This window comes from Tenrec ecaudatus, chromosome 10 (genome assembly GCF_050624435.1).
Source record: "Tenrec ecaudatus isolate mTenEca1 chromosome 10, mTenEca1.hap1, whole genome shotgun sequence".
NCBI lineage: Eukaryota > Metazoa > Chordata > Mammalia > Afrosoricida > Tenrecidae > Tenrec > Tenrec ecaudatus.
In genome coordinates, this window is record NC_134539.1 from 46704350 (window position 1) to 46720422 (window position 16073).

The 16073-nt window shown below is 53.8% G+C and overlaps 1 protein-coding gene across 1 annotated transcript in view; it reads right to left on the bottom strand.

Annotated features, from left to right (window-relative positions):
- The window catches only part of PTPN3 (protein tyrosine phosphatase non-receptor type 3), a 111281-nt gene that overhangs the window by 19545 nt on the left and 75663 nt on the right, over positions 1-16073 (bottom strand). The window contains exons 15-19 of the mRNA XM_075560290.1: positions 9643-9829; positions 9442-9519; positions 8359-8415; positions 7132-7288; positions 3894-4054 (exon numbers count right to left, since the gene is read on the bottom strand). Coding sequence (XP_075416405.1) covers positions 3894-4054; positions 7132-7288; positions 8359-8415; positions 9442-9519; positions 9643-9829 — 640 coding nt within the window. The remainder of the gene's footprint in view (positions 1-3893; positions 4055-7131; positions 7289-8358; positions 8416-9441; positions 9520-9642; positions 9830-16073) is intronic.

Here is a 16073-nt window from a genome sequence, read left to right on the forward strand (position 1 = left end):
TGCACTCCACACCCGCCAGCTCCATCAGCGAACAGCGCTGGGTTCATCGTTGTCTGCCCCCTCCCCATTGGTAAAATGCTGCAGTTATTTGGTCTTTTGTTAGAAATGCCAAGTCTGGTTTGAAAGAAGTTCCTGAGATGACAGCGGCAGGGGAGTGAGCCTGGGCAGAGGGCAGAGTGGGCTGCGAGCGCTGGAATAGCTCCGTGCTCACCTGGTCTACATTTCGGAATCCTGGGGAAAGACTTGAATTAAAGAGAGGGTTTTGTTACTCTGTTTCTAGCAAAGACACAGAATGAAGGGATTGTGTAGCATGCCAAACGATGACCCTGAAATTGGTACGTTCTTCATTTCGTGTACCTCCAAAGACGAGACTAAAGACCAGGGGCCGTGGGACAATGGATCTGTGGGGAGCTCCACCATCATGCTCTGGGTCAGCGTGTGGCCATCTGGCTGGGACCCAGATCACAGCTGCCGATGGGGTCACTGTGGGCTGGGCCCCATTTTAAAAGGTTCCTCAGCTGATTTCCACACAGAGTCAGAGGGTCACCCTTCAAGAAGCACTACTCCCAAATAGAACTGGGGGATGGGGCGGGTCCTTCTCCCTGAAGAATGATATCCTTTTCAAAAAGCCCGTGAATACCGTTTAAGGGACACTTTATGGAAGGCTCTATTCTGACCGTGAGCTCAAACAAACTGCCGTCTTCGCCCGGAGGAGTTTACGCCAAGTCTCGGCTTTGGGCAGTCTTAGCCTCATTGACAGTCTACAGCGCCTCCTGGTGGACTCTGGTCAAACAGAACTGGTTGCCTTTCATCACCTGGACACACTTCCTCCACAATTTCCAATCCAGGTGGGCCCCTTTCCTTGGCAACTTGTCAGTTTATGAGTTTAGGTTCAGGCTGAGGCCTTCCCACCTGTCCTTTATCAGGGAGAAAGACGGGGCATTCTCTTCCCATAAACAGTTACCGTCTCAGAAACCCAGAGGGGCAGTTGGACCGAGTCCTTTAGGGTTGCTATGAGTCAGCATCAACTCGACGGCAGGGAGCTAGTGAGCGTGAGTCCTTTACCAAGGAGCCCTGGTAGAGTAGTGGTTATGTGCGGGACACGTGTGGGACCGCTAACTACAACGTCCTCAGTTTGAAACCACCGGTGAAAGACAGGGCTTTCTACACCCATAAAGCCATCAAAGCACACACACGAAACGCAGTCTCGGAAACTGACGGGGCATCTCGACACTGCCCCTTTGGGTTGCTATGAGTTGGTGCTGACTTGATAGGAATGAGTTGGCTGGTCCTTATCCATCCGACATGTCACCCGAGAGGATCCCCCGAACCTCTCTCCCGCTCCCCCAACTCGTTCTACAGAACATGCTGGTGGTCGCCACGGTGCCAGTGCCAGTACATGGCGACCACCTGTGTAAAAGAAGGCGGCACTGCCCTCTCCTGTGCCATTCAGCTCCAGCCCTGCGTGGGCACTGTGCACGAGGGACTTCCAACCCTGGGGTCCCCGTGCCAGGCCTCTCCTAGGCAGTATTCTATTGTCATTCACGAGGGCCACTGGTTATTTCAGAAATAGACCACCAGGCCTTTCTTTCTAGTCTCTCAGTCTGGAAGCTCTGTTGAAACTTACTCACCATGGATGACCCTGCTGGTCTTTAAAATGCTGACGGAATCACTGTAGGCCGACATAGAGACATGCGAGCTACCACAGTGTGACGCACTGACGTTCCACATAATAAAATCCTACAGTACTCTGGTAGTCACTTGTTTCTGGGACTCATGACGTCTTTCCAAATGTACGAAGTCAAGGCACAAGCTCCTTTGGGCAGAACCCCCCACCTCCCTTTCCTGCTCACACTCCTGCTCCTGGCTCAGCACCAGACACACACCGGACACTGAGTGCCGGCCTGCTGCATAGAGAATGACTCTTCTCCCGGTGCCGCTCACCTCTCAAGTCCCCGCCAACACCACAAAGAGCTCGCATTGGGTGATTCCGTGGCTGATTTTTACGTTCCTGTTGTTTCAATTAGGAGCTCTGCTGGTGTAGTGGTTACATGCTGGGCTGTGATCCACATGGTCAGCAGTTCGAAACCATACCCAGTTCAAAGGGAGAAAGACTGGGCTTTCTATGCTCGTAAACAAAGGGTTCCAGTCTTGGAAACCTACAGGTGTCACTCTGAGTCAGCGCTGACTGTTCTGATGAATTTGAAGAGTCCTGTAAAAGCTTCGTGAGCTATACTGTTTACAGTGTATATTTCGATGTTGAACTTGTTTTGCAGTGCCGGGCCAGCGAACATGACCTCTGCATAGTCTTTAAACGTTAAGCTTGCCTAGCCTTTCGGCAGACTACTCACACGGGACCTTCCTGTTTGTAGGATATCATTCTCAGTAGGTAACTATCAACCGCTCCCCATTTCATTTCCACAAAATGTCACAGTTGTTGTCGTGCACCCTTGGGTTGATTCGGACTCACAGCCAGCCTACCGGGCCATGTGGGGGGGATCCCAGTTTTCCAGGTGTCATCTTCATGGGGGCTGGTGCTCAAATGGGAGCAACTGGAGGGTTTGAACCCCAGACCTTTGGGTTAGCCGTCAAGTGCCTAAGCACTGAGCCCTTGAGACTCATTTCCCCCCAATTTACTTTTTATCTGTCTTATCTGTCAAGGAAGATAATGAAAAACATCAGAGTCCCTACTGATTTCCCGCCCTGTCAATCATTACCTGCACCTTCCATTTGTGAGTTTTTGATTTCCAGTGTTGTTCGAATAGCAGGCCCGGTCTACATTCTCTTCCTTAGATGGCTACGGAGGAAACTTCGCTCTCTCACGGCTCTATGTCAAGCATTGTACTACACGTGGCTCCTGCTTTTCTGCATCAATCTGCAGTCCAGTGCATGGAACAAATGTTGCGGCCGTGTCTTGTTCCTTCCTGTGCCTTTCTCACAAACCGCGCAGGCCTGGTTTTTGTTGTTCTGAACCAGATCCAAGGTTCCGTTTCTTAACTGACGAATGCAGAGGGTGTGTGTGATTGCTAACCGGAATCGGTTTTCTTTTTATCGCTTATTTTTATGCTTCTTTGTGCTTTTCCTTGTATTGTCTTTCATTGCGTGAAAAGACTGTTTTACCTTAATGTACTTGGGAAGAGAAACACATCCTCTTTGAATTCTTAGTGATCAGGAAAACTGAAGCCAAGTCCCCGGCCCCTCTGGACCTCTTCCTTGCCTATTAAAGAACTGTGTGTGTGTGCGTGTGTGTGCGCACGCGCGCGCCTGTCTGGGGCCTCCACCCCGTGGGGTACAGGAGCTCCTGGGAGGAAGGGCCTGATTCTGGTTCCTGTTCACGTGCACAGAGGTTCGCGGGGATGGAGGAAGGAGAGGCACAAGACGCTCTGCTCGGATGCCTCCACTGCTTCAGATCCTCAGGTGTGGCCGGTGGGGTGGGAGGCCGGGCCCCACTGCCACCCCTCGGCTGCTCAGATGCCATCTGACCATGATCTTCTGGGACCCGCAGGCTTGGAGCGTTTGTGTCGGCAGCAGTCTGCCCTCTAAGTCCCTTCTCCTCTGTTCCTGACCTGTCTCTCCATGGCTACATTGTGTGACTGCAATCAAGGGGGAAGCAGAGTAGTGACGGGCGGCTGCCCCATCCTGCTTCCTTAGGTCACTCACTGCGCAGCTTCCCAGGTCCCGAGGGGGCCTCAGGGGACAGACTCACCCTGCTCTTAGGTCTGTCACTCAGACAACCCCTTTGACCCCAGGGAAAGCGGCGTCTGGCTCCCTCCGGGCCCTCTGTCTGTGGTTCCCTTCGGCGCAGCTGTGATCAGGTGCCCGCTGGCCTTGTGGACGTGGCCCAGCCAGGCAGAGGAGGGCTTCCCGGGGCACCTGGAGGAGGAGAGTCTTACCTCAAACTGGATCAGCAGCGTCCCGCTTTGCAGGCCTTTCCTCAGCTGTTCCATGGCTCCCTCCAGAGTGTCCCCACCCTCCGGGCACATGGGGAGGATGGTCTCGGGGAACAGCTGACTCAGTTCGTCTTCGGACTTGAGATCAGCCAGCGAGTAGACATCTGCAAAGGACAGGCACCCAACTTCATATGCAACTCAGTGAGGACAAGGACCAACACAGACACCCTGTGGCCACGCCCTCCAGGGCGCTTACCCAATGTCATGAGCCTGCCTGTCGGCTGTCCCTTCCCTTTCCAACTTCCCCAAGGGGAACTTCTGGGATGATGGCCCTCCCTTGCTCACATGCCTTCAGTGGCTCCCTACTGCCGTCACGACACCACGGAAGGAGGAAAACGAGCCCCTAGCTGAGCGGACTTCTGCTGGCCATTCTCAACCGGTTGTCCTCACATCCACGTCATACCCTGACTCAATTTCCTCAGGAAAGTGACTCTCAGGGCTGGCAGTGTGCCCAAAGTGACCGCCTTTGCTGGTCACGGTGGGGCATGGGATTTCCCTTGTGTCGGACGGAGCTCGGGGCCTCACTCCTCCCAGAGCACCATGGTTCTCAGACGAGCGTGGGCTCTTCTGCGGCTACCTCTGTGATTCCTGCCCTAGCCGTTATCCTTTTAGCTCTACTAGCTATGAACACCACGGCCACTCTGCCCAGCCAGTGCTGTCCTGAAGACTCACGAGGCTCCCAGTGGCCACAGGGTGTGTTCATGTCTAAGAAGTTGGTACCTATGTATATATATGTGTGTATATATATATATATATATGTATATGTGTGTGTGTATATATATATACACACCATAGTGAATGAGAGGGAAGTGCAGGGTGGAGACCCAGGGCCCATTTGTCGGCCACTGGAGATCCCCTCACAGAGGGGTTTAGGAGAGGAGATGGGTCAGTCAGGGTGTGATGTAGAACCGATGAAGAACACAGCTTTCCCCCAGATCCTGGATGCTTCCTCCCCCCGGCTGCCATGGTCTTAATGCTACCTTGTAGGACTGGATGGGGCAGAGGTTGTGCACTGGTGCATATGGGAGCTGGAGGCACAGGGAATCCAGGGTGGATGGTATCATTCAGGACCAGGGGTGTGAGGGACGATGTTGGGAGAGTGGAGGGTGAGTGGGTTGGAAAGGGGGAACTGATTGTAGGGATCCACATGTGACCTCCTCCCTGGGGGGTGGATGGCGGAGGGGGTGGGAGGGAGACTCTGGATAGGGCAGGATGTGACAGAATAACGGTCTGTAGATTGTCAGGGGCTCATGAGGGAGGGCAGAGCGGGGAGGGAGGGGAAAAAAAAAGAGGACCTGATGCAGAGGGCTTAAGGGGAGAACAAATGCTTTGAAAATGATTAGGGCAAAGAATGTATGGATGTGCTTTATACAATTGATGTATGTATATGTATGGATTGTGATAAGAGTTGTATGAGCCCCTAATAAAATGTTAAAAAAAAAAAGAGAATGATTGGGGCAAGGAATGTGCGGATGTGCTTTATACAGTTGATGTATGTATATGTGTGGATTGTGATGAGAGTTGTGTGAGTCCCTAATAAAATATATATATATTAAAAAAAAGAAATTTAGCCAAGGGGGAGAGATTGGTCATACTGTCCTGTGGCCTAACTGAACAAAAGCCATCTTCTCCCCCAAATATATATATATATTAAGACTCCACCAGACTAGGGGGCTTCAATGAGTTTGTGGACAAACTCCATTGTCCTGTAATTCTAGTTTTCCATGAACCTTTGGAAACACCCTTGTATTTTGAAAAAGTAGAGAGATGTGTACCAGAGAACGTCTTTGAGATTTCAGACACATTCAACAGTAGGAAGTGAGAAGATTAAGGCTGTCACATACAGTTGTGCAGGTTGTATATTGCTGCACAAGGGTGCGACATTTAAAGGGCCACTGTCACTTCATAGACATTGTCGAGTTGTATTTATTTATTTTGATAATTTGCCAGAACATAGCAATAAAGGGTATTGTTCCAATAAAAAATAAAATAAAAAAGAAGTTGGTACCTCCCAGACGTTAGAATCCCCCAGTCTTACAAACCGGAGGCCTTGCCAGTCACTCAGCAGCGGGGCACCTCAACCCCTCCGTGACTAGGTTTTCTCCCAGGTCAATTCAGTGACTGCAGGACAGCGTACAGCTGCCCCAGAGAGTTTTCAGGGCTGTCACTCTTTGCAGGAACACAGACTCATCTCTTTCCTAAGTAGCGACTGGAGGGTTTGAACCGCCAACTGTGCGGTGAGCACCTTACCCCACTGTACAGCCAGGGTTCCTTTAGGGAAGAACAGAAGAGGGCATGTGCGTGACGCTGTCAACCCCTGAAGATGGGCCACTGACACCCCCAGACATCTGCTGCATGCTGAGCCCGGAGTTCAGGCTTCGCAGCGATGGGGAGGTGGATTGCCGTGGGGCAGGATGCACACAGGTCAGGCAGAGCCTCCCGGAGCTGACTCTGCTGGCAACAGACAGCAAGCATGAGCTCCCGGCATGGGCTGTGTCTATGCTGGTGAGGCCCAGAACACCCAGCCTCAGGGAGCGAGCAGGGCAGGCATGGCCCACGTGTCGGCGGCAGTGTACGGCTGGCCTCTGCTCTTATAAGTGAGAGCAGCCAGTCACAGTCAGGGTGGACAGTGCCCTTCTATTGGCTCCGCTGCCTCCGGAAGCATTCTGGGTGTGTTTGAGCACCAGGATCACTTCACACCCATCATTCCTGAGTTCCCTCATCTTACACCTGAGGAACTAGAAGCCTGGCCGGAACTTTCCAGAACTCCCTTATCCTGTAAGAGGCAGCGAGGCGGTGACGGGTGGGGCCGCCCTGCTGTCTTCCCCGGCAAAAGCAGACATGAGTGAACGGAACAGCTCCTGATCTGCAGGGCCAGGCAGCTCTGATCCTGTGGCTGGGCCAGGCTGGTTCCGTGAGGTGGCAGGTACTGACAAGCCCAGGGCTGGCCACAGGAGGCCGGGGGTCGAGTTGGCAGAGAGTTCTACAATTGCACGTGAGTAGTCAGACATGCAAGTTGTTTATGTAGAAATTGTTGATCTTAAGTATTTGCGACAGATCCAACATGCTGAAAACATGGTATGAGAGCCAGATAAATAAAGCCAGCTTTTACACACACACACACACACACACACACACACACACACACACACACACACACACACACACACACCGCTGTTACCTTTCCTCCTGATGACCAGCGCCAGCTCCCTCGTGTGGGACTCCCTGCTGGCCTTGATGAACATCACCACCTGGTCGTGGGTGTGTTCCGAGATGTCCCGGCCATTGATCAGCACGATCTGATCCCCTTCGTTCAGCTTCGGAATGCAGGTGTCCGCCTGTGTGGAGGGCAGGGCGGGTGGCCTCGGTTACCATAGCGCCATCCCTGTGGGGAGCCCGCTGCAGCGCTCCGGTCCCAGACACTGGAGACTGCGCTGGAAGGCCCTGCTCTCCCTTGGGCTCGCTGCCGCTATTTTTATTGCTGCCATGCGGTGGAGGGGGCAGCTGGCCGCGGGATCCTACAGAGAAGCCGCTCGGGCCGCAAGCAGGCAGGTCTCAGTGCAGAGTCGTTCTCATGGCAGTCACGCCTGTCGGCTTCCCCCACTTGTTTCTGAGGTATCCTTGGGACACGAGCTGCCCGTGAGAGCCTCTACCTACTTAACTCACAGAGGCCCTCGGCAGTAATAAAGATGAACCACCTGCTTTGAGCTACTGAAGACCCCAAGGAGGCACCCAAGCCCACTGCCCGGAAGTCGATGCTGACACTGGGCTACCGGACCGGGTGGAGCAGAGTTGCCCCACAGTGTTTCCTAGGCTTTGCACCCAAGTGAAACCATTGGGTTGATTCAGGAGCCTACAGGACAGAGTAGAACTGCCCCAGGAGGGTGTGCAAGGCTGTCAAGCTGCACAGAAGTAGACTGTCTCCGCTCGCTCCGCAGAGCAGCTGCTGGGTTCCAGCCACCAGGCTCTCTCTAGGTTAGCAGCCGAGAGCCTCGTCAGCTCGTCACCTGGCTCTTCTGAGGCGGCACAGCGCCTCTTCAAAGTGCGAATGCTTTAGATGTACACAGAGCGGTGAGGGTGGAGGAGTGGGATGGTGGGGGTGCCCACAGACAGGGTTCATGTCCCACGCAGAGTGGGCGGGCCAGAACAATCTCCAGGCCCCAACTTTCTTCTCTTGATCAGCTCACCCCAGGGGTGAGGGGTGGGGGCTTGTTGAGAAGCTGAGGGGGTGGGTCTGGGATGGGCTCAAGAGTCTGCATTTGTCACAAGCTTCAAGGCCAGGTGCAGCACCAGGCAGGTCCCAGGAAACAGCATCCTGCCCCTTCTACCCGGTCTGCCGCTGGCAGCAGAGGCAGGATCCAGGGAGAGAGCGGAGGCAATGGCAGTGACAACGACCATGACTACTTACAGGGGACTCTGGGTTTATCCTGGACACCACGAGAGGCATCTTCTGATCCACTCCTCCCTGGGGAACGCATAGCACAATGAACAACACTGCAGTTCACAACGACACATAAGCACCGACACCAGCTGAGTAGCCCCTCCCTGCATGCACGCAGGCGACCCTGGCCCTCTGCCTCATCATCACTCGATCCACCTGCCAGAAGCACGGCCAGGCAGGCTGCAGCGGTGTGGAGTTGGCTCTGAAGCCTTGTCCCTTGACCCTCAGATGCCCCGTGCTAGGGGTGCGAGTCAAGAGCACCAGCCCCCCTGGCTAAAATGCCAACACTCCAGGGAAGGCCCCCAAGTGATGTGCCTTCTAAGTGCTGCCAGACAAGGAGCGTTCCTGGGGAGGGCAGGTCCTCGGGGAAAGTTTCCCCACCCACCCCTCCGAGGGAAGGTCTTTCGCTGGGATTTCTGGGCACTGTGAGCAGTGGCAGCTGGGGGATGGGCAACCCCAGACCAACAGCCCGTGAGCAGGGGTGTCCGTCGCTTTTTCTGCAGCGGGCCAGCTCATCTGTCAGTCTGTATTGTAGGTCAGAGGCCTTGTGAGCCAAGCACTTTGGCCCCTGTGGTGCAAGAGCAGCCGTGGTGAGAGTACCTGTCAACGGATGGGGCAGCCGTGTCCCGAGAACACCTGGCTGAATTCTACAGAGAGCGCTGAGCCCCTGAGCATGGCAAGGAGGGAGGTGCCTGGGACAGCAGCCTTAGCTGTGTTGCGGGCTCTCAAGTCTGTCGGGCCGCTGGCTAACGGTGTACCTAACCTCCCTAAGCCTCCGTATTCATCTGGAAAATGGGCCTACAAATACTGACATCATAGTGTATTAGAAGGTGTTGGCAGGAGACAGAAAGCAAGTACCTCTACAGGGGACCAGGCACTGAGCCACCCCGCTGCGATGGGGCAGCTGCCTTGGCCACAGAACGAACCCCCGTTAAGAAGGGTGAGCCCACCCACCGCCTTATGTAGCCTGCATGTGTGGCCCACTTCCAATGGAAACTGACAAGTCATCTAAAGACGGCTTCCAAGCACGGGGATTCCCGATCAATGTACCTTAAGGTTGAAACCAAACCTCCCCTCTTCGTCCGGTGTGATACGGATCAAGAGTAAGTAGCCGTTGTCGTCATCATACTGGAAAACACGGGAAGTGGTCAGTTACGACACTGGTCTCTCCCGCCGGGGATGGCCACGTTTTCCTCTTTGAGCCCCTCAGCCCCCACCCCCCAGCCCCGTGCTCACAATGTGCAGGCTCACCTTGTCGAAGTAGTACTGGCTGGAGTCCTCCGTGGAGCCCCCTTTGGTCACCCTGTTGTAGTCCTCCAAGAACTGCTGGTCGACGCCATCTGGTGAGCAGGAGCCTGGAGCATTTGAAGATGGAGACACAGAACTGGATGACTTCTGGGTCAGGCAGCTTTGTGCTGGGTTGCTCTCGGACAGACTCCTTCATCAAGGGGAAGGAGGACATGTTTCAATGATGGGCTTAAGTTTTCATCAGAGCAAACATTACGGACTGCTGGGGTTTGGCATCTCAAGGGCTGTCCAGTGCCCCGCTCCCCCCCAAAATAAAAAACTTAGAGGGTCCAAAGTTCATCCGAGGGCTCTACATTGGCCTCCTTTCCCTCACCCAGCCTCACATCATCACCTGTTGTTGGGGGAGGGGGCGAAAGCACAGCTGTAAGCTCATCTCCCTTTCCTGCTGCGTCAGAGGGGCAGCAGAGGCGTGTGTCCAGCGACAGGTGGTTTAACTACTGACCTGGGCTCTACCAGGGACGTTCCATCAGATGCCCATGTTGCTGTTCCTTCTGGAACCTTCCCCCCCCACATTCCTGCTGATAGCTCTGCAGTCTAGGCTCTCAGCTACGCAAAGGACACGTGGCTACTGTAACTGCTCAGAACCGTCTGTAGCTTTCCTCCTCTGGGTTTTCCTGCCTGCCCATGGGCACTTGCTCACACTGAGACCATGCCATCTTTGCCTTCATCTAAGCCATCAACCAGGGGCTGGGGATTTGATCCCGACTCATGGCAACCCCCGTTGGAGTAGAACTGGGATCCAGAGGGGTTGAACAGTCAGTATTTCAAAAGACCAGGGGTGGGGGATTATGAAAACCCAACAAAAATGTTTGTGGGAATATGGGACAGTGAGATAAAGGAGTCATTCTGTGAACTGTGGGAAGTCCCCCAGAGATCTTCAGTTCTTTCCTCCCAGGAACCTCTGTGTGGACTTGGATTGGGGCTCTTTTGGTTAGCAGCTCAGTGTATGAATTGTTTGTTCCTCCAAGGGAGCCCCACTCGACTCTACGGTGTTCTCACGTTAGGTGCCTTCGGGTGGGTTCCAAAGCACAAGGACCCCCGGACAGTGGCCCGGTCCCTGGCCATCCTCACTGTCTTTGGGACATCTGAGCCGTGCTATGGCATAGGGCTACACTGCCCAACACAGGAGCTACCAGTCAGTTTAAATAATCAGATCACACAGCTCGTTCCCTGACTTCATCCGCCACATTTCAGATGCTCCGTTGCCTCATGTGGCTTGTGGCCCATGTACTGGACAGTTGGGGCAGGATGTTCCCATCAGTCCAGAAAGTTCTACTGTATGGAGCCGTCTTAGACCATCATGGCGATCAGACCCCTGCAGAGTTCTGCGGCCATCTGGTCCAGCTCCATTTCACAGCTGAGGAAACTGAGGCATGTTCAAGTTCCCAGACCCCTTCACCGAATGGGTAGGAGCAAGCAAATGGTAGACAGCAAGCATGAGCTCCCGAGCATGGGCTGTGTCTATGCTGGTGAGGCCCAGAACACCCAGCCTCAGGGAGCGAGCAGGGCAGGCATGGCCCACGTGTCGGCGGCAGTGTATGGCTGGCCTCTGCTCTTATAAGTGAGAGCAGCCAGTCACAGTCGGGGTGGACAGTGCCCTTCTATTGGCTCCGCTGCCTCTGGAAGCATTCTGGGTGTGTTCGAGCACCAGGATCACTTCACACCCATCATTCCTGAGTTCCCTCATCTTACACCTGAGGAACTAGAAGGACGTAGCTCCAGAACACCTCTGCCCCATTTGGGCCCCACTAAGTCTGCTCCCCAACCCCTTGCCCCTAAGTTGACAATCTCACTGCCATGGAGCCCTGGAGGGGTGCCGGGTTCTGTGCTCGGCTGCCAAGCACAATGTTGCCAGTTTGAACCCACTAGCCATTTATTTGAAGGACACACCTTAGTGGTAAACAGAGAAAGACACATATGTACGAGCAAGAAGAGTTTGGCTTTAAGGTCTGAAAGTTGCTTAGGGATGCACTGCCCAAATATAACAGAGAGGGTGTTTAGGATGTTTCCGTGAGAGGGTATTCTGGAGCTAGTGGGACATTTTCAGATGGGAAATAAGACTTTAATTTACTTAAAAGGACACTTTACAAAACGTCCTCCAAGTACAACTTGAGCAAGGTTTGTTGTTTACAAGAGCACCCCCTTGTGGCAGAGGGGCCGCACCTTTCATAGGTTGCAAATAGTACCTACAGGCTCTGACAGGGGTGCTACCTGTGGGCAAGGAGTCTCAGTCCCTTGGAACGCTTGGAAGACAGCAAAGGGTGTCAGTGTAGGGAAGGGTGAGTGGCATTTAAACAAAGAAGCAAGCGAACAAAGTAGACGGAAATAGACTTCACTATATTATAGTGAAATACAATTTCACTATAATTGTAATATTAAAGAATCTGGGTAGATTGATTATACAATTGTAAAAATAAAAAACCGTGCACAGTACCTCGGATTTGTGGGTTTCATCATCTCAGGCTTTAAAGTCTTTTAATTTGTCAATAAAGAACTCAATGTCTAGGTGAGACAGCCCCCACACAGTAGTAAAGGAAATCTATACACCAGGCCCTTTAATGCCCACACATCCCTGCTACATAAAGTTTACTTTGGGATGAGCATTTATTGTGTGGTGGCTGATCCACTCAGCTGCAGGAACTTGCTGCTCAGTGTGGTGGACGGGCAGGCCAATGAGGAAGACATCAAATAAAGAGGAGCAATAAGAAGGCGGCAAAGACAAGGGGGGATGTTCAAAGTCACTGTCAGTGGTCGGGCAAGAGACAAAGGTGGTGAACCTGAGAGCTAAGGAAGAGATGCTTTCGAGAGGGAATTAGCAAGATGACACGGGAGATGAGCGAGGTCAGTCAAGAATGGCTGAGGTGGACGCAGCCAAGGATGGCTGACGTGTCCCAACAGGTGCAAGCTGGATAGCATTCAAATGATGGTCCCACTTCCCGAGACGGAGGAGGAGCCGAGGCTGGACACGAAGAAGGGACATGGATGCTGGGTCACGCTTGGGTTGCGTTTGGGTTTAAAAGTATCTGTCCGGTGCTCACATGCCTGTGGGCCCAAACCAAGTAGAAATATAGACAGGTTTAAAAGACACAACACATATAACTCCTATTGCAATTCCCCTGGCTGCTGGCCTCGGCGGGAGAGACCCAGATGGCGGAGGCGTGCTCTCCCACAGTCAGCTCAGCAAGCCACTGGAGCACAGTCAGAGAATGGTGACTACGTATGAGAAGAGAAGGGGATGGCTGAGGCACTGGGGTCGTTTCAGCACGACCAGGTTGGCAGGTAGGGCTGCAAACAGGTTGTAGGTCTCGCAGCAGCCGGGAGTTTTGGATGGGTGATGCGCACGCTGGCCCAGCATCCTAAGGAGACTTTGGCACAGCGAGGGAAGAACACTGGACAGCCGAGAGCGATACAACAGAATCGGCTGCTACACTGGAAGGGAGCCCTTTGTCGCCGGCAGTGTTCCTGGGCCCTGGGTTATCAGCATAATAATTGCATAAGGGGGATGCCAAGGAAACCCCCCATCATCATGGTTGAAGAAGGGGTTCCCCAGACGCCCTCTGAGGGACAGATGCTTTGAAATAAAGAGTGACAGCTGCTCCCAATCTCACGGAACAAGGCAGGCTCTGAATTAAGGGGCAAACGAATTAGCAACCAAGGAGCTGTTAGGCGGGATGATCTGAAACCCCAACACTACCCCCGGAGGGGACCCACCAACACCGTGACAAAAAGCGACTTCCAGATACAATCCTTATCTGTCCTCGGATTTGCTTCCTCTAGTTTTGGCTCTGCAAGTTATTTATTTTTATTGTTTCTTAAAAGGGCTCCCTGCCCCCACTCCCGCCCCCCAGCTTTCCCTAGGCTGGGGATGGTGGGGGCTGCCTTGCCAAGGAGGAAGCTTATGTGTCCGTAGGATTTGGTCTTGGGTCTGAAGGAAGCAAAGGAACAAAGTGGATGCCAGAGCTGTGGAAGTCACCCAAGAATACGGCCTACTTTGGGCACAAAGCAAGCTGCTAAGGCCTCCTAACTATAATCATAAACGTGTCTGTGCTGCTATAAATATGAGCCGCGCCGGCGAGTGACTCATCCACTGCGAGCCTATTCAGAATGCCACTCTGGTTGAGAGCCAGCCTGTGCTCTCCTTCCTCTCTTCTTTCAGAGATGGGTACAGAACATTACACTTCGTGCTTCTAAAAGGGACCCTCCTTGCCGTCTCCAGATTAAGCATCTGATTTCTCTGACACGAGACTTCTTTTTGCCTCTTCACACAAATCTGCTGTAGAAAACAGGGCAAACATTTCTTAAACATTTTGCAAATATGCGCTTGAGTACCCAGCACAGGCTTCCCCGCCGAGCACAGACAAGGCTTCCTCCTTTCCTGCCTCGGGCAGTGGCGGGTACCCAGGCTCTCAGGGAGCGGCTGGCCTGCCTAGGAAGGCCCAGCAGGAGGAGGCTTCTCTGCAGGCAGGAAGAGGCCTCACCAGCTGGCGTGGTCAGGATGCCAGCCGCCTAGCGGTGCGCCCCACTTGCAAAGCACAGCTGTGGGTCCCCCGGCTGGGCTGGGCCACACTGTGAGATGTCTATTGTCAATGCACCTGGCGAAACCATAGCAAGGAAGGGCCTGCCTAGAGATCTCCATTAAGGACTATTTCAGCTGCAGAGTCTAATGCACTCCAGGGAGAGACAGCTGACAAGGTTTCATAGAGGCGTTCCAAATGGAAATCAATGTTTGCTGCTGCGGAGGGGCTGGGTGGGTCAGGCCGGGCCAGACCTCCCTTACAGAGAACTGAGGAAGAAGTCCATTTTCAATGTGATCTAATTTTACCCCGTCTCAATGTAAACAGTCTCACGTGGCTGGAAGCTCAGGCGCGGAAGTCCGGGAACACCGTCAGCCCCTGCTGCAGCTGCAGAGCATAGGGTGGGGGAGTTCCCCAGAGGTAGGAGACAGGCAAGTAACTAGGCTTCTCAGACCCTCCATCCTAACCTTTCTTCCAAAAGAGCCTGAGCCTCACGCTGTGACAGCGCCACTCTAAGGGCGGCTCAGGTACTGCGTGCCCAGCTGACCTAGTGGCTTGAACGAGGCTTGGGCTTCAAACTCCCTTCAATGCTCCCTCTCGGGCCAGCAGTGTGGGTAGAAAGGGTGTGCTGCTGGGTGCACAGAGGGGGGCTCTCCTTGACTCCGGACTCGCTGTAAGGAGTCTATTCTGACTTCCGGCGCGCCTACAGGCAGAGTAGAACCGCCTGGGGGTTTTCTGAGAATATCATACTTTACAGGAGGAGAAAGCATCATCTGTCTCTATCGGAGCGGATGGTAGTTTTGAACTGGTGACCTTGTGCTTAGCAGCCCAATGTGTCACCACCACACCACCAGGTCTCCTATAATAAGCCCATAAAACCAGTGGCCATCAACTGACTGCGCCATGGTGACCCCACGCGAGTCAGTGTAGAAGTATACCCTACATGGCTTTTCGGTGGCTGAACTGCAGCCACCAAGCCTTTGACTGGCAGCTCGGAGCCTAACTGCTTGCAGCCCCCCTCCCGTTCCCCCTCAAGGGACTCCTGGATGTCCATGCATCACTGGAAAGACACATCTATCCTCTACTGGGCATTAGGAGTCTCTGAAGCCAGCCAGCCCAGACTGGGGGTGGGGTGGGGTGAGGTGGGGGGCTGGAACTGCCCATACTGCAAACTAGCTTATGCTCCCCCGCCCCCCGCCGTTTCCTTTTAAGAACTGTCCTTTCACTTGCAGGCATCCCGGGCACTGAGTCCAGACACATGCGGTCCAGGAAACTTCCTGCAACGAGGGCAATGTCTGATTCCATGCTTGTGAACGGGGCGAGCCATGGGCCACAGGTAGAGGCCAGCACCATTGAGAAACAGAATTTTAACATCTAGCTCTAATGAATCAAAGTTTGAATCGCCAGGCCTGGCTAGAGGAGACTGGCCCTGAGACTCTACCACTGCGCTCTGTGTGTGCTGACCAGAGTGGGAAGGCCAGTCATCGGAGACGGGCGAGGGAGGTCTTTCGGCCCCCGCTGGACAGAGCTGTCATTGTAGACACACAGCGGCTTTAGTCTCAACGCTTGCTCTGTGGAAGCAGGGGCGTTCAGAACACAGAGGCACGGGAAGCCACAGTTGCGGTGGCCGGGGACACAGTGGGGCTAGGAAGCTCACAGCCCAAGGGAAGGGAGCTTTGCAGTTCACCTGTAAATGCCACCGGGATGAGCAGCTGCATGTAATGCTTTGCGCCCAGGAGCTGGAGTGACGGACGCTGACAGGTGCAATACCGTGCCACCCTTCTTACTAGCCCTCTGCTCTTAGGAGGCATTATGCGTCGAGGTGTGAGGCCAGGTGTGAGGCTTGACAGACTGGGTACA